Genomic DNA, 27,591 nt, shown 5'->3' with positions numbered 1-27,591 from the left:
CCCGGTGCATGCTGGGGCGCGTGAGGGGTCCCACAGCGGCCCCGTCCATTCCCCGCCTTAACCCCGCCCCTGGCGCACCAAGCCACGCCCATATCTCCCATAGCCACGCCCCGGAAGCGCTCCCCCGCTCCGCGCTCACTTCCGCTGGGCCGGTGGCAGCGGGCGGCGACAGCAGCAGGTACGGGCCGGGCCGCCCCGTTACACGGCCCTTCCCCCGTTAAGCAGCCCTTACCCCCGTGAAACGGCCCTTCCCCCGTTACACGGCTCTTCCCCCCCCCCCCCCCTTTCCAGCGGCGGGCTCTGGCCGTGCGCTCCTCGGGCCGCCGGGCTTCGCTGCGGGCTGGGCCGGGCCGGGCCGTTCCCCCGCTGCCTCCGGAGCTCCGTTCTCTCCCGCACTCAGCGCCTTCCCCCCCGTGTCCGTCCTGGGGGTCAGACCCGGGGTTCGCTCCCCTTCCCACTACCACCGCCACCGGGGATCGTGTCCTCGCCGGCACCCGGAGCCACCGCCCGGCGTCACGCTCCGTGGGCAGCACTGGACGCGTGGGTTTCCCTGCCCGCGGTGGGGCAGCTCCCCCGGGGGTTTGGGGGCTCAGAGCCGTGGCTACCGGCGGTCCCTGGCCTCCGTGTGGGCAGTGCCGTGGCTCGGGGCGCGGCAAGGCACCGCGTGGGTCCGTGGGAAGGGATCGGTACCGCGTTCTGCTGAGACGTGGAATAAGCTGAGAACTGGGCATGGAGGGCCCTGGTCAGATAGCCTGTGCACGCCGTCTCCTCTGTGGAGGTTTTATTGGGGGGGGGGGAGTGAAAGCCCTAAACTTGACAAAAAGGAGTTTGTGAAACTGCTTCTGCCCAAAGGAGATGAATTATAGGGGTGCTGCTTCTCTGCAGGTGCTTCATACCGTATTCAGTTCACCAGAGTTACCAGATTTGTCAGGGGTACCGTCCCCGAGCAGCAGTGGGGGTTCACGCCGGGTGTTGCTGCCCGCCCTCGCTCGGGGCGTGCGGTGGTGAGCGGCCGCCTCGGACAAGCACTTGCCTTCACCCGGTTTGCTGCCCCGTGGGAGCTGTGGGCCGCGTCCTGCGTGGCTCCGGCGGCTGGGCTGAATGGCCTCAGCGCTTTGGGACCCCGAGGGGCTTTTCAGAGGGTGTCGGTCCTTACTCGGGTCCAGCCAGGCTGGGAATTCTGTGGCAGGAGGTGCCCGGCCTTGGAGCCCTGCAGAGCCCAGCTTGCCCGGGGGGAGAGCATCCCTCCTGCAGCGGGAAGCTGTCGGTGGGGCTGAGGATGCATCCCGATGCCTCCAGAACAAGGGCCGCAACATCTCTGAGGGTGCTCAGCTGGCATTTCAGGAGGGACGCTGCAGTTGTTACCACCCCTCCCCGAGGTGATCACTGGACTTGTGCTGCTTAAAATCTACCTGGCTCTCCAGAACACGATGCTTTGGGCCCCGCGGGGCTGGGGATCCCCGTGTTCAGATTTGCCGGTAGTGCAGGGGACACCTTGGGACTTTACTTTGTTTGGGGGTTTTATTCCCCAGCTATCAGTTGATGGGATGTGCGAGTTGTGACTCATTATTTCATACAGCCGCTCTCGTGGCCCTTTGTGCCATCTGGGTTCATTAAGGGCCAGATGCCGGCGCTTTGGGGTTTCGGATTGCTCAGCGATTGCTGTGCCGCGGTTTGGGGCACCTTGCTAACGCCGCGGTGAGTTTGGCAAGGCTTTTACCCATGAGTTATGAAAAGGGGGCACCTTAACCTGTCAGGACCCTGTTGGAAAAAGCACGTGGGATGGTTGGTAACAGGTTTGTGAGAGGACGTGCTGGCTGCCAGCCCGCTGGGCTCACAGAGCGTCATCTGCGCTCATTACTGCTGTTAATTAGTGATTCCTGTTCCAGAAGGTGCAGGATAATCTGTGGTGCTCGCTGGCTTTGGGCAGTTCCTCTGCGGCGGGGCACTGGAGGGTATATTTACAACTCAGGTGGGAGCTGCAGGGTCCTGCCAGCCCTGGAGGTTCGGTGGCACAGTGCAGGGCACCGGTGCCGTGCCGTGGCAGTGCAGGGGGGATGTTTTGTGGCCGGACACAGCCTGGCCAGTGGGAGGGATGGTCCTGGTCCCCTCGGGGAGGTGTGAAGGTTTGATCCGAGCTCGGGATGGAACAGTAGACTCACAGTCCTGCCTTGCTGCAGGCTGGGTGAGAGCTAAGGCTGGCTCAAGTTAGGGCAATCGTTAGAAAAATCATCTTCCTAGGGAGTGTGTATGGGGCTGGTGTGAGCCCTTGGGGCACTGTGCTGGCTGTGGGGAGAGGCTTGGGCAGGGGGAGGGTTGATCACGGGGGTGGGATCTGTGTCCGTGGTTACACACTGTCTGCAGGACGGGGTACACCACGTAACTTCACTGCTGTCAATAAGAATGGAAAAAATGATTCGGTTCAGCAGCACAAGGCTCTTTAGCTGCTGGCTCTCGTATCCTCAGCCACTCATTTTCCTCTTCCATGCTTGGGATTTTATCTTGCCCCGCTGGTGTCTGTGCCTGGTCTGGGGGTTTATTCACCGAGGCTGGGGATATGCAGTGCTGCTCAGAGGTGTGGGAGCAGTCACTGCCTCATGCCTGCCTGGCCTTTTGCGTTGCCTTGAGGTTGCTTCGTATCAGCAGAGAATAGTTGTGTGAAGTCCCCACGGCTTCAGTAACACGTCTCAACATTTAGGTTTGTTTTTTTTTTTGTCTGCCTTAATTTTCTTTAATTGTGCCAACTTGCTGCGTTTTACTGATATGCTTAGTGTCTTATTTGCAGCTGCGAGAGGGTGTGTTGCTTGCTCCTAGGAGTGTTCTTTCCCTACTAACCTTCAGCTGACCCTCTGTTTTCTAGGTGAGGTGCTTCGTAGAAGCTTGCCCTTTGAGATCCTGCTCCTCTGTGCCTCTCCCTCCACTTTAGGTGCCAGCATATACCCCTCCGCTGAGCAGGGGACGTGTGTTTATACAGGGCTGAAGTGGATGCATCTCCCTGCATTTGCTTCCTTCCTTCCTTCCCGCCTGCCTCTTCAGACCCTCCTGAAGGCACACGCCAGGCTGGGTAGATGAAAACTCCTGTTCTGGGCTGTCAGTCTGTAAAAAGATCAGTGGAGCTGCAGTGGGCCCTCTTGCTGTAACACCCAGGGATCCGGGGTCTCCTGGGCACGGTTTAAATGCTCGTGTGATGCTTAGGTGGCTTGTTTCTCTGGAAGAGCAGCAGCAGCAGCGCTTTCCCCACGTCCCTTTGCTTTCCCCACGTCCCTTTGTCCCTTTGCTTTCCCCACGTCCCTTTGTCCCTTTGCTTTCCCCACGTCCCTTTGCTTTCCCCACGTCCCTTTGCTTTCCCCACGTCCCTTCCTAGGCAGTGGATCTCTATTGCTGGAAGCTGAAAGGTTCCCATCAGCAGCACCTCTGCCTTCAAGAATGGAGGAACCGGCCTAAAACAGAGCAGTCAAAGTAGCTGAGGGTTGCTGATGAGTTTTCTTTTTCCACTTCCCATAAGAGGAAACAAGTGGCACCAGCAATGGCTTATTCAGCATTGGCGTCATCCCCAGGAGCCCGCTGGCAGCACCTGCCTCAGCGGGAAGCATGGTGCTGCATTTCTTTCTGTATCTCGGGTTTAGGAGCATTTAATGTGGTACAGCTGAATTCGGGAGCCCACTGGCGAGGCAGCTGGGAGGAAGGGGATGGCTCAGCTCTGCCATGTTCCCAACCCGAGGGCCTGAGATCGGGGAAGGGGCCTGTACCAAATTGCACTCATACGGATGCGTCACCCGGCGGCTCCGAAATGCAGGTCCTGGGAGGAGCACGCTGTCCTGCAGGAGCGCCGTGTTCTCTTTCAGCCTCAAAGTGTTTCGTGAGCAGCAGAAACTCAGATGCTCCAAACCGTGGTGCTTCTTCCAGCTGGGCCATGGGCTCCTTGGTGCTGCATCACAGGAGTAAAATAATCTCCTTAAAGCTGTGTCCATCAGGGAAGGTGTCTGGAGCAGCACCTAGCAGGACCCTTCTGCTGCGTGTTACGTGAATGCGGACAATGTTTTCCACCCTGAGGCAGGTGGAGGGGGAATGTGGGAGGTAGAGCAGTGTGGCCACAGTCACGCCGGGGGTCTCGGGAGAGCAGCGTTGGTCTGGGTCTTTTGGAGCTCTTGAATTTAGTCATCCCGGTTCAGTAAAATCAGGGATAAAATGCTTTGGGGAGTCCCTTTCCTCCTAGAACCTGGGATGGGGAGCCGAGCGGTGCGGAGATCCCACATCTCAGTATCTCTGAGCCTGGCGGGCGCAGCCTGCAAGGTGGGAGATCTGGGAGGGATTGCTGATGGCACGTGTTTCACCGTTAGCTGGGGCTTCGCAGAGGACGTCTCCCACCGCCCCTTGGCTGCGGGGACCAGAGGGCTTTGTACTGGGGCAGGGCTGGGATGGTGTGGGAGCCCTCGGGCCCTGGGATGGTCCGTCCAGGTTCCCAGGGAGGGTCCGGGCTTGTGCCGCTGCAAAGCCTTGTCCTCAGAACAGACCCGAGGAGCCCGACGAGGTGCGGGTGAGATCTGGGTGCTCCCCTCCGACACCCAGCCGCCGTTTTGCTACCAGCTCCATACACACGCTTTCAACTCCTTGAACCCAGTTTGCAAGATGGGATTAAAATAAGTTTGACAAGAAGATAGGATAAAATTGGAGCTGCCACAAGGTCAAGGGCTTTTTGTCTTCCTCGTTTTGTTGCTGCATATCTTTCATTCTGCTTTTTCTGAGTGTTGGTGCTGCTCCCGGCTGTCAGGAGATGCTGCTCTGCTCAGCCCCTTGCTGGGAAATCAGTGAGTGCCGGGACATTTTTCCCAGCCTGGAAAGGAGCTCGGTGGGAATGGCTGGAGCCAGGGGAGGAAACGCCCGTGCTGGGCTTCCAGTTCTGTGCCATCTCCCTGCCTGCAGATGAGCTCCTGCTGCCTGTTTTTGCTCACGGGGTACAGGGTGTTCAACAAGGGCAGAGTATTTGCAACTTGCCTTAATGACTAAACAATCAGATCTGTCCAAACGAGAAGATTGAGACCGTTGGCTCTGGCTCTGACACCCGCCCCCCTCTCTTGTGTGCTAGAAATCTGGCTTATTTATTGTCAGGCTCCAGCTCGGGAGAGCGGACCCTGCCCTATCTGTCCCTTTGCCCAGGTCACGCTGGACAAAGGTGTGCTTGGAAAAAAAGGTGGGACAATGTAAGAGCTGCTCTGCAGTCCCTGAACCGTTTCCTTTGCCCTCTTTAAAACTGGAGCCAGGCAGCAGTGTTGGACCCTGCCCAAGGGCTGAGCTCAGGGGAATTCACCTTCAGCAGGGCTGTGCCAGCGGCGGTTGCATCCCTGGGCTGGCAGGCAGCCCTGCCTCATCGCCCTTGCTTAGCCTGGGGAGACACACACTGTGCAGTGTGCTGAGCACCCAGCTTTGGAGGGTGTTTGGATCCTTGCTCAGCCTCTCGTCACCCTGCTTGAGGCGCTGGGTTGCTTCAAGTCTGGTCCTGCCGCTGGGGGAGGTTGAGGTGTTGGTGTGGGGAGCGAGGGGTGCGCCTTAATTCTCAAGCTCAGGCTGGAGGAGGAGGCAGCAGTTTGATTTTTGGAGGCTGCTGTCAGCGCTGCAGGGCTTAAAGGAGTGGGGGAGATGGGTGGCTGTCTCTGTCTTTGAAATTAGTGGGGTTTTGGATGGCTAAACCACACGCTGCGGTACCCACGGGCTCTGGGAAGCTGCAGGAAAGCAGCAGGCGTGATTCATGTCTCCGAGCCGGTTGCAGAAATTCCCTGGTAGGCTTCAAGTTTGCTTTCCAGGCACTTCTGCAGAGCAGGGCTGACTGCGAGCCAGGTCGGTGCAATCGGAGGGACTGCAGTAAATCCTCCTTCCTCCCTCTTTTGCAGGACGGGATCTGCAGTCAGGCGCAGAGAGCTGCTGCGGCGCAGGCCGGGGAGCTCCCGCTGTTCGCTGGAGAGCCATCGACCTAGGGGGGGAAAAAAGGCTCAGAATAAATCCCAGGTAACTGAAGCAGGGAGGAGTGTCGTGTCTTACACGAGGCTGCCCGGGAAGCGGTTTGCTCGGCAGGGCTGGGGTAGCACGGTGGCAGATTTGCCCCCGCTGTAACAGCATTGGGACTGTGCTGCCAACACCCCAAGTGAGCCCCGAACCGATGCAAACTCTTACTGCCTGCCGAGCTGGCTCTGGCTCTGTGCTCTGCCCAGCGGGCTCGGCCCTCAGATTTTATCCAGATTTTCTTTTTATCCCTCATGGAGATCCCTATCCAGCTTGGACAGGGAACAGAGGACACAATTCTTCTGGCCACATCTTATGTGCTCAGAGGGGATCGCTGCATTTGGCTTTCAAGGTGCTCATTTACATTTTAAAACCATTTGCAAGTGGGTTTTTGTTTTTTTTTTTTTTTTTTTTCCAGTTGGCTTTGCTTCCCGTGCTCCTGCCCCTCCAAAACAGCAAGGCCACTACGGGGTTTCAAGGACACTCCTCTGGTTTCTTTGCTGTTGAAGGAAAGATGGGTGAAACAGCCGTAAAAGACAAATCCCCAGTGACCTTTAAGAAGGGCTGTCTGCTGCCTGCACATTGGGCTTCCTCAGCCTGCCAAGCTGTATATCTGCCCTAAACTGCCTGAATTATATAATACAGCCCCAAGTGTTGGGCGGAAACCCGTTGAATTTAAAGCAACACTGCTGGGGAAGGGATGGTTTTTGGAAGAGGCTGCTTTAGATCTTGCTGGCGTGTTTGGTCGGGCGCTGGCAGATCCGTGGCCCCCCTTGGCTGCACTGTCCCCTTGCTCCGGCGTTGGTCTGAGCCTTGGGTTTTGCTCAGTTCCTCTTCCCACCCCAGAGCTGTTCCCTGCGTAGGTGTGAAGGAGGGTTGGGAGTGAATTTTCCCTAGAAAAGTGTTTCTCGGGTGAGGAGACACAAACCCAGGGGACGTTCGCTGAGCCCTTGTGGTGGGGATGAGGGCTGCCCAGTTCCGCGTGGGATGGGGTGAGCAAACTGACTGCTGCTGCTGGTAAAAGAAGGAAGTTGGGGTTGGAGCCTGAGCAGGGGTGAATGCTGGTGTGTTCAGCAACTGCTTTCCTCCTCCACATCCTTGTTAGCAAACCAGCTGATTCCCCACTCACCGGCAGAGCCCGCGGTGCGCCGGCGTGGCTGCGAGGCGTCCGCCCTCCCCGGGGGAACGGGCTTCTCTGGGCGCTTCATCTCCTTGTGATTCTTCCCATGAGATCCCAGGCGCTTTCCCTCCCCTGGCTTTTCCTTCCTGGAGCTCCCCATAGCAACCCCAGCAAGAAAATTATTAACCCTCAGCCTCTCTGGTCTGCCTCTCCACCCAGGGACGTGCTGCTAGCTGGAGACCACTATGACGGACTCGAAGTACTTCACCACCACAAAGAAAGGTAAGGGAGGGACTGGGAGGGTCACACAATTTTTCTAAAAATAATCAGGCTCTGCTTGCACCTGTATAAGCCAGACAGGGAGGGCTGTCCCTGCGGCGGGAACCAGACAGAGGTCCCAGCTCTCATGGGAATGTCCTGAGCCCACGCGGGATGCTGTGGCTGACTCCCTGCTCCTCACTCCGATGCAGCCGGGGTGGCTTGTGGGGTCAGAGTACCTTGTCACCAGCCCCTGAACCCAGGCAAGGCCGTTGGCAGCAGGGTTATCAGCTTTAGCAGCCCAGGAGAGGCTGTGGGACACAGCCCCTCCCTGAGCTACCCTGGGCTGGAACAGAAGCGCTCGGAGCGTTTGACTTAAACACTTTCCAGACCAAGGGATTAATGTGGAGGAAAGCCATGTGGCATCTTCCTCTTCAATCTGCTTGCCCGGGAGCAAATAAAGAGCTCAGGGTGAGAGCTGATGCCCTTGGGCTGAGGCCAGAGCTGACTGGTTGCCCCCAGCAAGGCGCTGGGCTGAGGGAATGCTGCCACGCGTGGAGTGGGATTTGGGAGCCGCCATCCCTCGCACAGGCTTGAGGAGCAGTTCCCAAAATCCGCCTGCACTCGCTGCTGTGGGTGCCTGACATCGTCCGGGCTGCAGTGGGATCCCCACGTAGGGGAGGGCAGCCCAACAGCCACCTGCGGGGCTGGGGCTTCTTCGTGTGCTGTGATAACTGCACCACGGGCAAAAATATCTGCCAAATAAACCCCGTGTCCTATTCTTGGGGTGTGGGGTGCTGGTGCTCGTCGCTCCTGCAGGGTCTCTGGTCCTTAAGCCCTCTGGGGCTCTCGTGGGGCTGGAGGAGCCGCAGAGACGTGCTAGCACGCTCATCTCCATTTCCACGGATAAAAGCTGAGCCCCCAGAGCAGCCCTGGCCCTCAGTGAGACATTTGGGAAGTTAAATCCCCTTTTCCAGCTCCTGGCACCCCGGAGCACCTGGGGTGGCAAAGGAGTCCCGGCACGCAGCGGGTGGGAGCTGCGCTCACCCTCCCCTGGGAGCAGCACCCAGCAGAGGGGGGGGGTGCCCCATCCCCTAACCCCCATGCTCCCCCTTTTCCCCTTCCTCCAGGGGAGATATTTGAGCTGAAAGCCGAGCTGAACAGTGACAAGAAGGAGAAGAAGAAGGAGGCCGTGAAGAAGGTGATAGCGTCCATGACTGTGGGCAAAGATGTCAGGTGCGTGGCGGTGCTGTGCCAGAGGTGCCCGGGCCAAACCGCGCTGGGAGAGTGCCCGGATGGCTTGTGGGCTCCCGTTTTCCCCCGTTGCCTCCGAGGGGTTTTCATGCTGGCTTTTGTCTCAGGCGAGGAGAGAGCAAGCTCCCTGGCCTCAGTTGTACCTCCTGCTGCGGGAGGAAAATGTTTGTGTAAGCGTGGCTGTCTGGCAGGTGGGGGCTTGCCTGGCTTTGGTAGTAATCTGGCTAAAAGGGGATTGGACTGGCCGCCAGATAAGTTTGCTGGGATTATTGCTGCTTCCTTCAAGTGTCACTAAAAAGAAGCAGAAACCTGCCTTTATGGCAGAGGGTTGGTGCCCATAAGCCTTTATCAGCCACTCCACTCCAAAAGGTCAGGTGGCGTTTTTCCCTCTTTTCCTTTATCTGTCTGACAAAGCTCGGAGGGCCCTGGGTTTGATCCTGTAAGCTGTGGCTGGGTTTGCGGTGGCAGAGAAGCTTCCAGGAGCTGAGAGACATCTGTTGGGGTGGGATAACTCCTGCGTTAGCCGTCTGATCTTGATTGCCTCTCCTGAGGCTGTTTAATAGTCTAATTGGTGTGTCTTTGTTGTCTGTGGTGAAACAGCATCTCTGGCGTGCCGCAGCTCTAGGGTGTTTGGAAAGGGGAAGCCCTCAGCTCCACGCAGGCAGCTTGACAGCTCTGCTCCATCCTAGCAGAGCATCTTTCTGCTGCAGGGCTCATCGGGGGGAGCAGGACTGTTCCTTACACCCAGTCCTGGGTGTTTACTTCTCTAACGTGATGTTTCTCATGTAGAACATGGGGCAAGCGCTCAGCAGTTTGCAGCAGGGCAAGTTTAACGTCCGCAAAAGCAGAGGATGGTTTTGGTAGAGTTGTGTGGGAGGGACTGTGCAGAGGCGAGATGGGAAGGGCTCATCTCCCACGTCCTCTCGTGGGTGCCGGGGGTTTGCACTGTCCCACGATGGCTGGGTGATGTTGCACCTTCTGCTGGGACAGTGGACATGCGTTGGGGCTGGGGTACAGCAGAGCCGCGTGGGAGAGCTCAGTTTCAGTCCCTGAGGGGCTGTTTTGAGCTGCTCTTGATACAGATCCATAAAGAAAAACCCACTGGGGATGGGTGATTTAGCTGCAGGGTGGGCTCAGGTCCTGGGGAAGCCTGGGGTCTTCTGGCTTCAGGAGTGGGCTGAGCTGTGGGAAGGGGATGGCCGTGTGCCTGGGGAAGTGTGGGGTCCCGTAGGCAGCGGCATCTCCTTCCCCCGGCTCAGCAGCGTGGCCGTATCCTGCCTTCACAGAGGTGCTTTGTGTTTCAGCGCTCTCTTCCCGGACGTGGTGAACTGCATGCAGACAGACAACCTGGAGCTGAAGAAGCTAGTCTACCTCTACCTGATGAACTACGCCAAGAGCCAGCCGGACATGGCCATCATGGCAGTCAACACCTTTGTGAAGGTGAGAGGAGAGGCTTGCGCGCCCAAGCGCCGCACGTTACAGTGGGTCATTTCAACCCACCACGTGCACCCCTGCTTTCCTGCAAGGCCACCACTCGCACTAAGCTGCTATGTATCCCGCTCCAAAGAAGGGAGTGTGGGCAGGTTTCCAAAACTTCTGTCTTCGAGAGTAGGGGCTCCCTTAGATCTAGATGACTGAGCCTATTTGTCCAGTAATGCAGAAGAAAAACATTTTTTTGGCAGCTCTGCTGTGCCACTTGCTCTGTCAGTGGCAGCTTTGGTTGTGGGCAGCTCCCGTGATGGAACTGCTGTCATGTGAGCTTACGCGCTGAAGTCTCTGCAGCTGAGAAAGCCCTCGTGATCTTCCAGCTGGAGTTGGGAACTGAAGAGCATGTTTGTTAAGAGCCAAGATATTGCCAAATCACTTTGTGAAAAGGCTTGGTGGGCATTAGAAGGAGTTTGGGCTTTTTAGGAGGGGAAAAAGCCCATGCAGTAAACCCGACAGATACGTTTCCCGGGTCAGGTGGCCATTCTGCAGGGTGGCAGCTGACTTCAGGTACTTCGTGTAAGTGATGAAGACATGAGATTCCTGGAGGTGTGTTTGGAGCGACAACTGATGGTGTTAAAACTCTGTGGGTGCCAGATTGCAGAACAAGAGATCAAATCTCTCTCTTGGGTGGCTTGTTCTTGAGAGCTGAGTGTTAAAACCCTTAGGCTTCGGGTACCCGAATGAGCATGGAGGTCCCAAAGCCGCTGCTGATGCCTGTGGCTCAAGGAGCAGTGGCCCTGGATATCTAACCCTCCCCCTGTCATCCTCGCAGGACTGCGAGGACCCAAACCCTCTGATCCGGGCTCTGGCTGTGCGGACCATGGGCTGCATCCGTGTGGACAAGATAACGGAGTATCTCTGTGAGCCCCTGCGGAAGTGCCTGAAGGACGAGGACCCTTACGTGCGCAAGACGGCGGCCGTCTGTGTGGCAAAGCTCCACGACATCAATGCCCAGCTGGTGGAGGACCAGGGCTTCCTGGACACCCTTAAAGACCTCATCTCAGACTCCAACCCCATGGTGATTGGGTTTTGCCCTCTCCATCCTCTCTTCTCTTCATTTGAATGGCAGTAAATGCTCTCCCTTCATTTTCCTTTCATCTTCACATGCTGACTCCATTCCTCCCATGCTCCTCTTCACTCTCGTTTTGGTGCTTAGCAGACCATTTCTGGGGACAGTTGTTTCTGAGGGCTGCAGGCTGTGTGCTTTGTCTCCTGGATGGAAAGTTTCTCCTGATTCCTTGGCAGTGCATTATTAGTCTGTTCCCAGTGGGGAAGAGGCTGCCCCGGCCAGCTCGGAGCAGGGGATGGTGGCAGAGGGAAGCTGATTCTTGGCTCTGATACCGTGTAGCTGGTGGCTTTTGCCTCTGGTGAGGGTTTCCTAGCAGCTGGGCTTTGGCCAGCACTAGTCTCCCTGCCTTTTCCCAGGGGTGAGAAACCTGAAAGCCTGCTTTCCTCAGGGTTTCTGTTCCCCCAGCCCTTGCTGCTGTTCAGATCTTGCCACAGGCGTGGCAGCGAGCCCCGGAGCCACCACAGAAAGCGACGGGGCTCAGCAGAGCCGCCCGGGGAAGGGGAGCGGGAGCGGGTTCCTCTGCGCCGGGCGTGGGGCCAAGGCTGCTGAACATGTGCGAACCGTTGGAGATGTGGCGTGGGTGGTGGGACTGTGCTGGTGGTGATTGCTCATCTCCTGGGGATCAGCTGGTGGGGAGGAGAAACCGGTGCCCAGATGTCGCTGGGATGCGAGGTGCCGATCGATACCCAAGGATGCAGCTCATCCGCTTGCACCAGCTTTGCCCCCGGGCTGTGGGACCACACTTGGGTGTCCCCTAACACGGGTCCTGTCCCCTCTGGCAGGTAGTGGCCAATGCAGTAGCAGCTCTCTCGGAAATAGCGGAGTCTCACCCGAGCAGTAACCTCTTGGACCTCAACCCCCAGTCCATCAACAAGCTGCTCACGGCCTTGAACGAGTGCACTGAGTGGGGCCAGATCTTCATCCTGGACTGCCTGGCAAACTACATGCCCAAGGATGACCGGGAAGCCCAGAGGTGAGGGAGGCTCTGGGTGCTGCTGGGGCAGCGCTGCCTTTGGGGCACCAGGCGGGTAACGACTGAAGGGCCTGATGCTGCCCTTTCTCCCCAGGAGGCATCTTCATCCTCTTGCCTCTTGGAATCCCGCTGCAGGAGGTGGGACAGTGGGCATTTGCTGGCCACCGTGCCTTGGACGCAGCCATCTGGAGACTGCTGTGGTCCCGTAGCGAGCCCTGATCCCGTGCTGGCACAGGGATTGTGCTTCTCGAGCTGCTTCAAAATGTGGCTTTACCGTGCAGCAAGGGATGACAGGCAGTGAGGAGCTCTGAAAGGGGGTCACTGCAATAGCATTTGGCAGAGGCTGGGAAATAACCCTTAGGAGGCAGTTCAGCATCTCTTGGGAAGGTCTCAAGTGCTGCTCAGCTGTCCTGCAGCAAACTGCCAGTGCCTTGTTCTTCCTCATCAGTTCTGGCAGCAGTGTTGAAGCAGGGAGACGGGCTGTGATCATTTTCTTTCCCTTCTCCTTCCCCATCACCCCCACAACACCTCCAGCATTTGCGAGCGGGTGACGCCCCGGCTGTCGCACGCCAACTCGGCGGTGGTGCTCTCGGCGGTGAAGGTGCTGATGAAGTTCATGGAGATGCTGTCCAAGGACTTGGATTATTACGGCACGCTGCTAAAGAAGCTGGCCCCACCGCTGGTCACCCTGCTCTCCGCAGAGCCCGAGCTGCAGTACGTGGCTCTGCGCAACATCAACCTCATCGTGCAGAAAAGGTGGGTGCCCCGACGTGGCAGGAGGGACAGCCTGGCTCAGGCTCTCCCACGGGCACTGCTTCCCAGTGCTTCAGACCCTCTTGACAGCAGCAGTGTCAGGGCTTTGCTGATACAACCCATCATCTGGGCTTATTTTTTTCTCTATTACTTAAAATTCAAGGGCTGAGTGCAAAGGGTCAGGTGAGGCAACGAGCAGGGAGCTAAGCTAGGATCTCCAGGAGGGGTTTATTTCAATTTATTGTTTATTTAGGGAAGCAAAGGATGGAAAGGCCAAAAGCTGAGACTTTGGTTTAGTCATTAATGTCTAATGAGGAATTTTTGTGCTATCAGCTTGTTTTATGCAGTCGTCCTCTTTGAAGGAGTGCTGAGAGTCCTTTTGTCCCTTTGCTGATCTAAAATTGCTGGTGGGCAGGAGGTGTCCGAGGCCCCACACGTGCCCTGAGCAGAACTGGCCAGCTGGAGAGCCACAACCCCAGTCAGATGGTTTGTCGTCCTACTAGTTATCGCCGTGGTTGTCTATTAAAAATAGCAGCAATTTCTGGGGGAAGTGGAAAGCAATTAGTGTCCCTGGGAGCATGAATGTGGAAGGCAGGTTGGCTCCTTGGAGCTGAAGCTGGCCTGTCTCTTTTCCAGCTCAGAGAGGATGATCTGGTGAGAAAGGTCCAGCCTAGCCCTGCGGTCTGGGTTTTCATCCCTGCTCCCCGCAAGACGTCCCTTCCAACCTTGGCAGGGCAAACAACCCCTGTTGCCTTGCATCTGGTCTTGGTTTGCGGCAAGGCTGTGCTCTGTCCCCTGCGTGCTAGTAAGGGAGAGCTGAGGGACAGTCCTGGGGGGGGGGGATAGTCACAGTATCTTGGATTCCTTGGCGTTGAACGGGCCCTCAAAAACTTGTGCTTGTGACCAAGGAGCCTCGTCCTCCTGGCCAGAGCTGCTCACTCTCTGGCTCTAGGTTTCCACAGTTTATGTCCTCGCTGTCCTCAAGCCCTCACCCTCCCAGCTCCAGCCTCGGCTGGGGAGTGATGATTCATGCTTGGAGCTGGCTAATGGAGCAGTGAATTTGCATGGACTCTGGGGAATAGCTGGCTGCAGGGTCAGGCGAATGAATCTCCATCCATCTTCTGACCAGCGTGTGGCTTCCTGGGGAGGACAACTCCCTTTCTGCATCCCTTTGCCTCCTGGTCGCTGCCTGGGTCAGAGCCCGGAGGTGGGAGCAGAGCTCAGGTCTTGCTTCTGCCGTTAGAGAAATTATCTGATACCAATATTGGGTGTCCAGAAAACTCTGGAGAAAACCGTGGTTTTTGGAAGATTTTTGATGTCTCTCTTTGTGGTCAAAGCACAGGAGCGTGTTGCCCTTAATCGCTGCCTCTTGCTGTCCTCCAGGCCCGAGATCCTGAAGCACGAGATGAAGGTGTTCTTTGTGAAGTACAACGACCCCATCTATGTCAAACTGGAGAAGCTGGACATCATGATACGCCTGGCTTCCCAGGCCAACATTGCTCAGGTCAGGGTCTGCCGGAACGTGCTGGGGGGGCACCAAGGGGGGCGTGCAGGGGGGCTCCAGCCCCACGGGGAAGGGATTCCCCCGAGAAATCCTAGGCCCAGCTTTGCAGGATGTGGGCGGGAGCAGCTGTACCACGCAGTCTGCTGCTGCTGGGTCACTGCCCCTCTTTTCTGGTGGCTTTTCTTGCAGCTGGGCTCTCACTCTCTTGTCCCCTCCGGCAGGTGCTGGCCGAGCTGAAGGAGTACGCCACGGAGGTGGACGTGGACTTCGTCAGGAAGGCGGTTCGCGCCATCGGCCGCTGTGCCATCAAGGTGGAGGTGAGGGCTGGGCCACTTCGGGTCCCGATGGCAGCTGGGGTTAGGCAAGGCATCGCTCTCCAGCCACGTGTTGGATGAGCTGGAGGTCATCTCACCCCAGGAGGTAGCACTGCCCTGACGAGCTAGAGCCTTCCCGGGCCTGGGGCTGAGCCACAGTTGTTCCACGGGGCACTTACAGGGGGGCAAGGAGGGTCTTTCACCCCCTTACCCTTTGCCGCTGGAGCTGGTTTAGGCTGCCTGCTTGCCCCTTGCTCCGTTGCAGACCCTGCTGCCTGCAGCTGTGCCTGCTGTGTTAATGCAGTGGATGATCCAGGTGGCTTCTTTTGGGGATGGCAGGGTGGATAGAGGGGAGCTAATCCCTTACTGAGGAGCCAGGAGGCTTTGCTTCCCCTCAGGGGTAATTTGAAGAAGAGGATTATTAAAAACCTTGCTGTGGCTCTGCATGGCCGGGGTACCGGCAGGCTCACGGGCAAGGCCGTGTAGCTTTGAGCCAGCTGCTACTGCTCTGGGTTTACTGCAGAGCATCCTCAATTGCACGAGACAAATTGCTTGCCACCAGCGAGCCGGGCAGCGGTGAGGGGCAGGAGGAGATGCGCTGGAGCTGGGCCAGGCTTTGCCTCCCACTGGGACCTGAGCTGGCCTGGCTCTGCCGTTAGATCGATCCCTCCCCTCTGCGGTGAAGCCAGCCTCTCCCCAGGGGGATTTATTACCATGGTATTAGCTCTGTTTTTCCCCTCTCTATTAATGCTGAGCCCTGTGGCTGTGCAGATCCAAACAAAGGCAAGGTGCAAGACGCGGCTGCCCTGGCAAGCCCAGGTCTGGGCTCGCTGCTGCGCTCCTGCACCCAGTGGCCTGAAATGCATCCCGTGGGAGCAGGGAGCAAGCGGCGTGCGGGGAGAGGAGCCTCTGGGAGCGTGCAGGGGGCATGAGGAGGAGCCAGACCTCGATGGGAAGTGGACACCACGCTCGTGTGTCCCCAGTTCTGGTTTGCATTGAGTTTGAGGGAGTTATAGAGGGGGTCAGGCAGCAAGGAGGGGGTGTGGGAAGGACAGCGGAAGCTTTGGGGACAAGGGATGTAGGAACATCGCTGCGTGACTGACTGAGTCCCTCCGACAGCAATCGGCCGAGCGCTGTGTCAGCACCCTGCTCGACCTCATCCAGACCAAAGTCAACTACGTGGTGCAGGAGGCCATTGTCGTCATCAAGGACATCTTCCGCAAGTACCCCAACAAGTGCGTGGCGGCTGCCTGCGAGCCCTGCGGCCTGGGGTGGATGTTCCAGGTGCTAGATGAGCTCTTTCTGCCCCTCTGTGCTCAGGGGGGCCCTACACAGACCCAGGGATGGGCTGCAGCTCCCTCCTGTCGGGATGGTCGGGGGTGAAGCCACCTGGAGCCTCCCTGCGGTGTAGGTGGCTTTGGGTTTTTTTTGCCAGCCGAGGTTGCGATCACCAGTCAGTGCTGCCCCAAGAGTGAAACTTGGGGTAGGAAAGCTGTCCCCAGCTGCAAGATGACGGTCCCAGCCCCAGACACCCGAATGGACAGGAGCTGCCAGAGACTTTCAGGTCCCTCGCATCAGCATAAACCATCTCTGGCTCTTAATTCAGCACTCCTGACGCCGGAGCAAGGGCAGCAGGGGGAGAGGGAAGTGTTCCAGCTGGGCCAGGATGAATAGGCAACTGCGTGATCAGGAAGTCATGTACTGATAGTGGTAATAAATGCTAATGAACTGAATTAGTAAGGAACAGGAACTCTGTGCAAATAGCCAGCGACTCAGGGCTGCTGCAGAGAGGAGGGAGACCAGATGAGTGGGGCTGAGAAGTTAATTCAGCAGCGGGGCTGGCAAGCAGGGAGACACGCTCTGGGACCAGAGTGGGCAACGTGATGTGGTGGCAGAGCCCTGGGGAGAGGGGACAGCCCCAGGCAGGTGACAGGGGCTCTGGCCGGGTGCCCTCGGCGATGTCTTGGTTCTGCTGAGGGTGGTGGGATGTGGTTTGGAGTTCGAGCGGAGCTAGGACGTGGGTTTCTTGCTTTTGATGAACGCGCGTCCTCTCCTCGGGAAGGTACGAGAGCGTGATCGCCACCCTCTGCGAGAACCTCGACTCGCTGGATGAGCCCGAGGCCCGGGCTGCCATGATCTGGATCGTGGGAGAGTACGCCGAGCGGATCGACAACGCCGACGAGCTGCTGGAGAGCTTCCTGGAGGGCTTTCACGATGAGAGCACCCAGGTGAGGTGGGGCGGGGGGCGTCCCGCCATGCGCTGGGGGCTTCTGGCAGCCAGCAGGACCATCTGCTTGAGGGGTGACACCGTGACAAAGCTTGTGCTAATCAGAGTGCAGCGAAGCCATTTGTTCTAGCGGGATTGTGAGGGTTTTTTTTCTTGTGGGCGCTTGGGACAGTGGTGTCCCACAGCAGCTTTGGGTGTAGAACGTGGCCCATAAAATGCCACCATGGTGGAGTCCCACGTACCTTCCCTCCTTAACAACTGGGAGGGACCAGGAGGTCACCTGGTCATTCCTCTGTGCCAGGACAGGATCAGCTTTGGAGCTGGAAAATGGAGTTAGACATCTGAAATGAGCAGGGGGAACTGTGCCTGCCCCTTCTGCCGGGGCAGCTGAGGCCAGTGGTTTTGCCTGTGGAATTTTAGGGGGTTTCCATCTACATAAGCTTCCTGCAACCCCACTGTGGAAAACACTGTGAAACGTCACGGTGAACAGGGGAATGTCTGTAAATGCAAAATAGGATCCCCGGTTCTGCTCTCTGCTTTGTCTCAGCTCTAAAGGGGCCATCGGAGGTTAATTGCTGCTGTTCATCCTCATAAAAGCCAGAGGATGCTCTGGCCTCCGTCCTTGGGGGACTGTGTCACCCGGTCCCAAGATCTTGCCCAGTGACCTCTGTGTCAGCCTGTGGCTTTGATGGGCTGGGGATGCGGTAATCGGCTTGAAACGGGCAGCAGACCTGGCTGGGAGCCACGAGAAGCGCCCTTGACGCTTGTCACCGCCACTGAAGTGGTCACCTTGTGTTTGGTCCCTTGAAAGGCAGGTTGGGGTTACGTCCCGGCAGCACGTACGGGCAAGATTCATGTGTTCTGGTATCAAAAACGGTGTGATCCGTCTGTCTGTCTCTCCCTCGCCCCGCTTCTCTCCCCCCAGGTTCAGCTGCAGCTGCTGACGGCCATCGTGAAGCTGTTTCTGAAGAAGCCCACCGAGACGCAGGAGCTGGTGCAGCAGGTGCTGAGCCTGGCCACGCAGGTGGGTAACAGCTCCCACGCGAGGGAAGAGCTTCCCGTGGGCTTCACCATCCCGCCCCAGTTCCACGTGGGAATGGCTTGGTAATGCAGCGCCTGGCGACAGGAGGCAGATAATTGGAACTTAATTCTGGAAAAGCTAGTTAAAGCCCTAGAGAGTGAGGTCACCATCCCCCGTGACGCAGTTTCCCTGCCGAGGCTGGTGTAGCCTCTGTGCAGCAGAGGTGTGACACCAAGAGCTTTAACTTTTACCCCCATAATCCCTCTAATACTGCAGCAAGACTTCGACGGGGCCACGGTGCTCCGAGTTGCTCTGTAGTAGCGGCACCTTCCCCGGCCCGATGGTTTGGGCGCTAACCCCCGGTGTTTCCCGAAGGACTCCGACAACCCCGACCTGCGGGACCGCGGTTACATCTACTGGCGGCTGCTCTCCACCGACCCCGTGGCCGCCAAGGAGGTGGTGCTGGCGGAGAAGCCCCTCATCTCCGAGGAGACGGATCTGATCGAGCCGACGCTCCTGGACGAGCTGATCTGCTACATCGGGACGCTGGCCTCCGTCTATCACAAACCTCCCAGCGCCTTCGTGGAGGGGAGCAGAGGGGTCGTGCACAAGAGCTTGCCCCCGCGAACGGGCTCGTGAGTATCTCTGCCTCCCCAAGGGGAGCTTCCCCTGTACGAGCAGGGCTGCGTGGATTCGATGCTGTCCTTAGAAAGCTGAAGGAGCGATCTCAACCCTAAGCGGAAGGTGATCTCGATGAGAACATGTTGAAGTGTTGGGAGCCGTGCTGGGATGGAGTGTCTCTTTGAGCGCTTGCTGCAAAGCCCAGCTGGGTGAACTGGTGTCCCCAGTGGGACCTGTTGTCTCAGCCGGAGCTCCTCAGCATCTCACGTCTTTCCCTTGCTGTTCCCTCTAGGAGCGAGAGCGCCGAGAGCCCCGACACAGCCCCCTCGGGGGTGCAGGCCACGGAGCAGCCGGCTGTCATCCCCACTCAGGGCGACCTGCTGGGTGACCTGCTGAACCTGGATCTGGGTCCCCCGGTGAGCGGGCCTCCCGTCGCCACCTCCTCCGTGCAGATGGGCGCCGTGGACCTCCTCGGAGGTGGCTTGGACAGCCTGGTAGGTCGCAGCCCCGCGCGCTCCTTCCCCCATGCTTGGCCGCATCGTGCTGGGTTTGATGCTGGCTCCTGCCTGGAGCTCCTGGTGACGGGACGGGCTTGTCTGCCCAGAGACGTGTGGGCTAGTCCTTTCCTTCTACAGCTGGCGAAGGCAGAGGGGCACTGCACCCTAATTTATCTTGTCCTCACCAGATGGATGGAGCAGGGCGGGGGGGGTTAGTGCTCCTCAGTGCCTTTTCTCTCCGTACATGAGGTCTGTGTCGATGCTCCCGCTGTCCGTGCTGAGCTGCAGGGGTGACTGCTCTTCCCGGGTTCCCCTCTGAACCCCACAGCTGCATGAAATGGGGATGTGCCCCAAACTGCTGCGGGGCTGGGCCGAGACATGCCTGCTCCCAGCCCACGGGGTGCTTTAACCGGGGTGTCTCCTGGGCCGGGAGATCTGGAGGTGACACCTTGTCCTCCTGGGAATGCAAACCAAGAAGTGGTTTGGCCGCGGGGTGAGGAAGGATAAAAACTTCTGCCTGGTTGGCACTGCCTGCCCCACAGATGCCGGTGATGGTCCAGGCTCCCTGAAGGAAAAGAGTTTGGAGTTTTCTCCAGGGCTTATAAAATCCAGCAGATATCCCCAAGGGGAGGCAGTGTTGCTCGCTCTGTGTCTGCTGCCTCTCCTGGTCCGTAAGCCCCCCAAGTGTCACTCTGGCTCTCTGTGGGCTTGCAGGGTTTGGTAACGGGGCTGGTGCTGAGTGTGGGGCCAAGAGACCCCAGTCGTGCCCTGTCCCCCGGCTCCAGGGCAGCCCCAGACAGACAGATGGGCCTGTTGGCAGTACAGCAGCACTAATCTCTCTTTCTTCTTCCCCTTCTTTTCTCTCCCTGTTTTTTGTCTCTTTTTCTCCTGGCTTGTCTCTGCATGTGGCTGGCTCTTCTCTCCGCCTTGCCTGCTTCTGCTTGGAGATGGGGGACGAGTCAGAAGGGGTATGGATCAGCCCTTTTCTCTTAGCCCTCTCCCCCATCCGTAGCCCCGGCGCCCATGCCAGCCCCGGGCTGCCCTTGCTCCTCCCGTGCCGCCTGAGCCCCGTTCGGTGCCCCGGTGACACCTTGCTTCCCTCTGGGGACAGCCAGGCCCCCCCAAAAGCTCCAGATCTGGTGCCACCGGAGCCTTCCCTACCGACTCTGGACCCTCGCTAGCCCACTCTGATGCTTTTAGAGGGTGCCCTCGATGGGGTGTTTTGTGGGACCCCTGTGCCCTTGGCGCGCTGGCCCCTGCCCCTGCTGATGCCCCTTTCTTCTCTTGCAGCTGCGAAGCGATGCGGGAGGCAGCCCTGCCGTGAGTGTGCCCTCGCGCCTGAACCCCTCTCTCACCCTCTGCATCCTCCTCTTCCTCCTCTCCCCCGCCCTGCAGTGCCCCCCGTAACCCCCCTCCCTTGTCCCCCTGCAGATGGGCGGCGGCGGCACCTTCGCACCAGCGCCCAGCACCGCGATGCCGGCCAGCCTGGGGGCACCCCTCGGCAGCGGCCTGGGAGACCTCTTCGACCTCACCGGTGGGGTGGGGACCCTGTCGGGATCCTACGTGGCCCCCAAAACGGTGAGTGGAACAGCTGAGCCCTGGCTGCTGGCATTAGCTCAGGGCTGTGGCGTTAAGCGGGGCAGAGACCCCTCCCGTGCCCGCTCTGCTCTGCAGGGCGCCCCGGGGGGTGGAGCTGGAAGACAAACCCCCCTTTTTCTGGCCTGGTAGCAAGCTGAGCGAGGGTGGTGGTCTGCAGGTGGAGAGGATGTTACAGTGCTTGCCCAGGCGCAGGGCAGAGGCAGTCTGCACGTTCCCTCGGGGTGGCAGGGAGCCCTGAGCAGAGCGGGGCGTAGGGGTCAGTCAGATCAGGTCTCTGGGTTTGGGGCGATGCTGTTTCCCAGTGTGTGGGGTGAGTTTGGGGGGACTCGGCAGCAGCGTCCCGCAGCCCTGGCTGAGGTGAGGGCGACCGTGCCTGCGCCAGCTGCGTGTCGGTAGCCACGAGATGCTGCAGGTTTACAAACACCCTGCACGGCTCTGCCAGGCTGGAGAGCACCAAAGGGTTCGCTTCGGGTAAAACCCCAAGGATTTCTGGTCTCCTTAATGCAGGTCTGGCTCCCAGCCATGAAAGCCAAGGGGCTGGAGATCTCCGGCACCTTCAGCCGGCAGGTGGGCTCCATCTCCATGGACCTCGTGCTAATGAACAAAGCCCTGCAGGTCATGTCTGACTTCGCCATCCAGTTCAACCGCAACAGGTGAGACCCCTCGGTGAAGACGCTGTGTGTCGCCTCCGAGCTCAGCCCGGGAGCTGTCGCGTGCGGAGGGTGGGAGGAAAGGGCTGCGACGTGGCTGCAAGGGCTTGGGAACAGCCTCGCGTGATGACCCTTCTCCCTCTGATGGCTGTGGTGGTGATGATCATCGAACCAAAGCCTCTAAGAAGTTGACTGAAGAGGCTGTTCCTCTGGGGTCTGACCACGGTCCCGTTGTTTGTCCTCCTGGTGAACTGGTGCTTCCTTTTCCCCCAAAGGAGCACAGCAAGGGATGGCCCTGAGGGAATGGTGCGGGAATGCTAAAAATGGGCGTGAGTTGTGTCTCTGTAGGCAGAAGTGGGGGAACTTTGCGGATACCCGTTACTGCCCCAGGGTCAGCCAGCCTGGTCCTGGACTGTGCAGGGGCAGCGAGATGAGCTGGGGTGTTCCTGGGCTCCAGATGGAGGAAGGCAGGGAGTCCCGAGGTCTGTCCCGGAGCAGATGGGCTGTGCCTTCTGCCATCATCTACTGCCCCCCACCCTGACACCCTCGCCCTCCTCGGGTGTCCCCCCCCAGCTTCGGCCTGGCCCCAGCAGCACCTCTCCAGGTCCATGCGCCTCTTGCCCCCAACCAGTCCGTGGAGATCTCCCTTCCGCTGAACACCGTCGGCTCTGTCATGAAGATGGACCCCCTGAACAACCTCCAGGTGGGGAACACCCGGGGGTCTCCCCCTCCTGGGGAGCTGGGGATGGGGCAGGGAGTGCCCTGGGGTGAGTGTGCTCCCTCGGGAGGGAGCCAGAGGGAGGTGTGATGGCAGGAACCAGGCGAGAAGAAAGGCTCAGCTCATCTTCTCTGCTGTCAGAGCCCAGTCTGACTCCAGCTGGACACCCAGCTCCACGCAGGCTGGTTCCTCTGTGGAGGAAGATCCTCGCTGACCAGCAGCAGAGCCAAACCTTGGCTGAGCATCTGCTCTCAGTGACCCAGTGCGGGCGGAGGGGGTGGAGACAGGGCTGTGGTTCCCGGGAGGGAACTGGGAGAGGAGGCTGAGGGGGTGCAGCCCTGGCAGCTCCCCCATTTCCCCCGTACGCCGGGACAGCGGCGTGCCTGAGAGCTCTCTGGCGTGCTGGGGATGGGTGCTGGCCTCCAGCTCCTTCGGGCAGCTGCCAGTCTCTTGCCTGTGATGCTTGCTGGGTGACACCCAGCTCGAGAGGGATTGCTGGGATGGGATGGGATGGGATGGGATGGGATGGGATGGGATGGGATGGGATGGGATGAAATGGGATGGGATGGGATGGGATGGGGTGGGGTGGGGTGGGGTGGGGTGGAATGGGATGAAATGGGATGGGTGCTTTGAGAACCGCTCGCCTGCTGCGGGTCGGAGATGGTGTTGATGTCCCCGTATCCTTCCATCCCAGGTTGCGGTGAAAAACAACATTGATGTCTTCTACTTCAGCACCCTGTACCCGCTGCACATCCTCTTCGTGGAGGACGGGAAGATGGGTGAGTTGGAGCACGGTGGGGCTGTGCCTCCTGCAAGGTGCATTATCTGCCACCCATCTGTAGGTGCCATCCCAGCCCCTGAAACCTCCCGGCCGTGTTCTCGGCCCTGGGGACAGAGCGGGGAGCTGTGAGGAGCCACATGCCCCTGACAGTTGCAGATCGAGACGTTGCCATGTCAGCATGACCAAGCTGTGGCTCCCCGAGGTGGCCTGAGCCACCTTCTAACTCCTCCCTGACAGGGAGAGCTTCATTTGCTCCTTATTTTTGCCTTCTCTGGCACTGGGCAGCCTCTCCCCCGAGGCAGCGTAGCTTGCTGACCCCCCCCAGGCAGGTAGCTTTCCTGTGGCTGGGTGAGGCTGGTCTGGGGAAGCTGCTGGGGGGTGGCAGCACGGCAGGGTGAGATCCCTTCCCGCGACGCGGCGGCGTGACCCCTGTGGTGTTACCCCCTTTTGGGGGGGGGGGGGGGGGGGCCGTGGCCAGGCTTGTGGCTTCACCACAGCGGCGGTTTCGTTCCTCGCTGCAGATCGGCAGATGTTCCTGGCCACTTGGAAGGACATTGCCAACGAGAACGAGGCCCAGTTCCAGATCAAAGACTGTTCTCTCAACGCAGGTGGGTCCAAACCCTTCAGAAGAACCCAGCTCAGCTCGTGCTGGTCGCTGGTGACCAGCTCATCCCAGTTATCCCAGCCCATGCTGCGGGGAGACGAGAACACCCTGTGTCTCCAGGAAGGAGCTGCCGCTTTTGCTTGCCGTTGACTAGTTGTAGAAACTCGGCAGCCTCGGGGATTCTCTGCCCGTCGGGGATGTCCCTGCTGCTGGGGGACAGTTGCTGTGCCCACCCAGGGATCGGGCTGGATGACGCAGCCCCGACGCTGCCAGGCCTCGCAGCAGCCCGTCCCGGCCAACCCGTGGGCAGGGCAGCGGTCCCGTGCTCGCAGGCAGAGCAGGCAGCCGTGGGCAGGAGCCGGTGCCAGGCTCCTCGGCGCCTCTTCGTGCCCCCAGCTCCTTTTCTCCGGGTGATCCGGTGCCAAGCAGGACGTGCGAATCCCGGCTGGGGACAGCCAAGTCCTTTCAGTCCCGCTGGCAGCGGCGAGCTGACCTTTGTGGAGCGAAGCGGGGCGGCTCGGCGGGTGAATTGAGCGCTGGGCTCCCTGGGGAGGACCTGGGAGCCGGGCTGAATAGAGCCCTTCTCCTCGCTGCGCGGGGACGGCGGGTTTTGGATGTGCTGCGTCGCGACGGGGCCCGGGGGGGAGGAGAGATGGGGCAGGAGCAGGTCCAGAGGGAGCTGGTGGCCAGCCCGGTGCCCTGCCCCGAGCAGCCCCTCCAGCAGCTCTCTCCTCCCACACAGATGCCGTTAGCAGCAAGCTCCAAGGCAGCAACGTCTTCACCATCGCCAAGAGGAACGTGGAGGGCCAAGACATGCTCTACCAGTCCCTGAAGCTCACCAATGGCATCTGGGTGCTGGCAGAGCTCAGGATCCAGCCCAGCAATCCCAGCTTCACGGTACGCCCCTTCCCCTGCCTGCCTCCGAAACAGCCCCGAGCCGAGGCTGCTGCCCGCCCTGCCGCCAGCCCTGCCTTCCCCTCTCTCCGCTCGGAGCCTGGGTTGGGCTGGATGGTTCCTGCGGCACATCTGTGGTGGTGGGGATCCCCCCCACCCAGCCCCCCAGGGCTGCTGTTGGGCCCAGCTCCCACCCTTGTGCCGGTCCTGGCGTCCCTCTCGCATGGGGAGGGCGAGACCCGGCCTGTGCTGCCCGGCTGGGCTCGGCACCCGCGCTCGGGCTCCGCTGGGCTGCCCTCCTGGTGCCAGGGGGGGGGCACCGAGGTGGCAGCTGAAGGAAGCAGAGCGGTCCCAGGCCACCCACACATCTCTGTTCAAATAAAAAAAAAAAAAAAAATACAACCCAACCCCTTCTTGGGGCATCCCTGGCTCTGCCTGTGTGCCAGGCAGCCCGACTGCAGCAGCAAACAGCCTCAGAGCAAGATGTCTGTCCTCGTGTTGGGCACGAGCCATCCCAATGTCCAGCTTTCCCCGGCCCGTACCCTTCCCCACCTTCCTCGCAGCCTGTTTTCTTTGGGTTTGGGACAAGCTCTGCCACCTTGACTCACCTCTCTGTGTATCTCCGTACCTGCTGCCTGCCTGCTCCCGCCGGCCTGCCCGCTGTTGCAGGATTTGGAGGTTAGCAGACTGGTTTTTACCCCGGCTTTGGGCTGTGTCTGGCTGCTGCCTGATTATTTCTCCCCTGATGTTTTTACCTGCCTGCCGGCTGCCCTGCCAGCCCTGCCTGTCTCTTGGTGCCTCTTGCTTCTCCCTCCCGGCAGGGCTGGCACGAAGCCGGTGCCGAGAGCGAAGCTTCGTTGGAGGTGAACAATTCGGAGGGTCAGGGTGTTCCCACCACCCTCCTGGGTTCACTTGGGATGAGGATAGCTGCATATCCTTACCCCAGAGGATTCCCCCCTCGGCACCCCTGCGCTGAGCTCTCCCCACTCGCCTGCGGGCTTGAGGAGCTAATTGAGTTCAGAGTCGTTTAATATTTAATCTTGGAGCAAACAACCTACGGGGGGCCGGCACCGCCTAGGAGAGGAAGATGCCTTTGGGGGAACCGTTCACCCTCGAGCTACAAGCTGTGAATCAAACCCCAGGAGACAAAGCCTGTGCGCTTCTGCCTGCCCCCCTGCCCCCCCTGCCTGCGCTGCATGTGGATGTCTCTGCTCCTCAACCGGGCGGGGGGAGCACCAGCAGCCCGGGGAGGGCGTGTGGGGGCTCGGGGCCTTTTAATATCATCTTTTATCCAGCCGAAATCAGGAGCTGAGGCTGCCCGGAGCGGGGATGCTGCAGCATGCAGGGCTTTGCTTTGGGGCTGGTGGCTCACCGGCGTGGGGTGAGGTGCCATGACCCCCTCTCCTCCTTCACTCCCCGCAGTTGTCCCTGAAATGCCGAGCGCCCGAGGTGTCCCAGTACGTCTACCAAGCCTACGAAACCATCCTGAAGAACTAAGGTGCTGCCGCAGCCCCTCCTCGTCCTCCTCTCCGCCCTCTCCCGCCCGAGGAAGCGGGGCAGGACCCGTGTGCATGTCTCCTTTCCTTCCTGCCAAGGAACCAGCCCCTGGGCATCTCCCTCCAGCCCCGGGGCCCTAAAAACGGAGCCGGTGCTCCCATCCCCGGCGGGGCTGGGGCGAGCGGAGGAGGGCAGTCCCTACACCCCTGTAGAAATCTGTGTGTGAGTGATGCGGTGTCCTCCTTGCTGATGTTGCCCCGTCAAGAGCCCTGTTTCACCCTCTGGGTCCTTGTGACTGTTTGGTTGTTTTGTTTTTGTTTTTTGTTTTTTTTTTTCATCGAGCTGCTGCAGGCAGGGGGGTGCTGCTCGCCTCCTCCCCCACGTGCCCCCCCACCCTGCAACCATCCGCCTCCCCGCTGGTGCTGGGTCTCATGTCTGCCCGTGGTGGTGTCTGGTGAGGGGTTCAGCACCCCTCGGCCCTGGGAATGGTCCCCCCCGGCCTCACTCTGAGCCTTTTGGTGTTGGTTGGGGGGCCCAAAGTGCCGTCGGCTTGGGTGGCTCCTGCTGCAGATTCCCCGCCCCCCCCCAAAGGAATCCTGGTGCACCCGGGAGCGGGTGGGACACGGCTTTGGCTTCTTCCTTCCTTCCCCTGCTCCTGCCTCCCCTGTTTCGTTCAGGAGAGCCGTGGGTGAGCTCCCAGCCCTTTGGAGAGGGTCTGCAGAGGGCCCAGAAGGGCTCAAGGATCTTGAATGTTGAGGCAGTTAAAAAAAAAAAAAAAAAAAAAAAAAAAAAGGGCTTTTTCCAGCCCCTGCTGTGGGGCTAGGAGGGCTCCCTGACCATCAGCTCACGTTGCCCTCGCTCCCCTCTGCCCCCCGAGCTGGGGCAGCTAACCCTGCCCCCAGCTCCCTCTGCTCCCCCCTGTCACCCATGGGTGCCGGGAGAGGACATGCCACCTTCCCCTAGGGTGACACTACTCCTTTCCCCCCCTTCCTTCCCCCCAAAATAAAGCCATGGGTCACCCCTAACCAAAAGCGTTCGGTGCAGGAAATATCTAATATATAAAATATAAATATATTGTATGTTCACTTGTTTTAAGCGAACGTTGAATAAAGGTGACATCTGCCCCTGGAGCTGCTGCTGGGGGGGGGTGGAGGGGGAGTACCCCAAGCTTGGTGCCTGGGGTCGTGGCTCCATGATCCCTGGGGAGGCAGGATGCTGTGAGCTTCTTCTCAGCAGTGCCCAGGGAGGAGATAACCCCTCTCCGGGGCTGGTGGCCATGGCCTCTGGCTGGGCAAGACCTGAAGCAGCAAATTGCCCGGCGCTGGGCGTGCGGCCGGGGGAAACGGGGGCAGGGTGCCTCTCGGGGACAGGATGGTCCTGGGGGAGGCCGAGTGGTGGTGCTGAGCCTCTGAGGGCTCTGCCGAGGCCTGCGGCAGCCCCGTCCCGGTGCGTGGTGCCCAGTGCTGCGGTCGCGGCAGGGTGGCCACCGCCAGCAGGGTTTGGCCCCATGGCAGCCCCCAACCTGCCCAGCCCTCGGCCACCCTGGGGCCAGCAGCTCTCAGGTGAAGGCTCTCGGCCGGGGGCGGGGGGCGCTTTTGGCTCCGGGCACCCCCAAGGGCTTTGGGGACCTGGAGGGGTCCCCATGGCTGCGACGGCGTGCAGAGCTTTGGGGATCACCCTCATCCTGGCTCTTCCCAACCATGCCAGGACCCCCGCCCCCCGCTAAGCCTTCCTCCCTTGGGCGCAGGGGGG

General features: G+C 59.6%; 1 protein-coding gene and 1 non-coding gene across 8 annotated transcripts; both read left to right on the top strand.

The window, feature by feature from the left end:
* The first annotated feature begins 85 nt into the window (after positions 1–85).
* AP1B1 (adaptor related protein complex 1 subunit beta 1) lies at positions 86–26,969 on the top strand. 7 transcript variants are annotated; one of them, XM_042805413.1, is made up of 25 exons: positions 86–178; positions 5,889–6,003; positions 7,337–7,399; positions 8,506–8,611; positions 9,934–10,069; positions 10,890–11,135; positions 11,969–12,159; positions 12,694–12,915; positions 14,296–14,416; positions 14,638–14,733; positions 15,850–15,965; positions 16,793–16,958; positions 17,883–17,981; positions 18,354–18,613; positions 18,892–19,093; positions 20,044–20,064; positions 20,387–20,416; positions 20,528–20,674; positions 21,203–21,348; positions 21,919–22,048; positions 22,758–22,842; positions 23,366–23,452; positions 24,191–24,345; positions 25,012–25,020; positions 25,765–26,969. In XM_042805413.1, the coding sequence occupies exons 3-25, from the start codon at positions 7,363–7,365 to the stop codon at positions 25,837–25,839; spliced, it is 2,883 nt and encodes a 960-aa protein (XP_042661347.1). In that variant the 5' UTR covers positions 86–178; positions 5,889–6,003; positions 7,337–7,362; the 3' UTR covers positions 25,840–26,969. The 7 variants fall into 7 exon arrangements, with proteins under 7 accessions (XP_042661347.1, XP_042661351.1, XP_042661350.1 ...); XM_042805417.1 differs by lacking the exon at positions 20,387–20,416; XM_042805416.1 differs by lacking the exon at positions 25,012–25,020.
* LOC116962142 lies at positions 21,452–21,556 on the top strand. The gene has a single exon (XR_004407386.2). It is a non-coding gene; the product is annotated as a small nucleolar RNA SNORD125 (small nucleolar RNA).
* Positions 26,970–27,591: the final 622 nt, after the last annotated feature.

Source organism: Tyto alba, unplaced genomic scaffold (genome assembly GCF_018691265.1).
Source record: "Tyto alba isolate M040663 unplaced genomic scaffold, T.alba_DEE_v4.0 Super-Scaffold_44, whole genome shotgun sequence".
Lineage (NCBI taxonomy): Eukaryota > Metazoa > Chordata > Aves > Strigiformes > Tytonidae > Tyto > Tyto alba.
The sequence above is the reverse complement of the archived record's forward strand: the minus strand, read 5'-3'. Positions and strand labels throughout refer to the sequence as shown.

Bases quoted from the DNA above. Each gene is read 5' to 3' on its own strand.
- AP1B1 (XM_042805413.1), top strand. From the start codon at position 7,363: ATGACGGACTCGAAGTACTTCACCACCACAAAGAAAG. The intron at 10,070-10,889 runs GTGAGAGGAGAG...TCATCCTCGCAG, and splicing joins CAGTCAACACCTTTGTGAAG to GACTGCGAGGACCCAAACCC. The intron at 22,843-23,365 runs GTGAGTTGGAGC...TCCTCGCTGCAG, and splicing joins CGTGGAGGACGGGAAGATGG to ATCGGCAGATGTTCCTGGCC.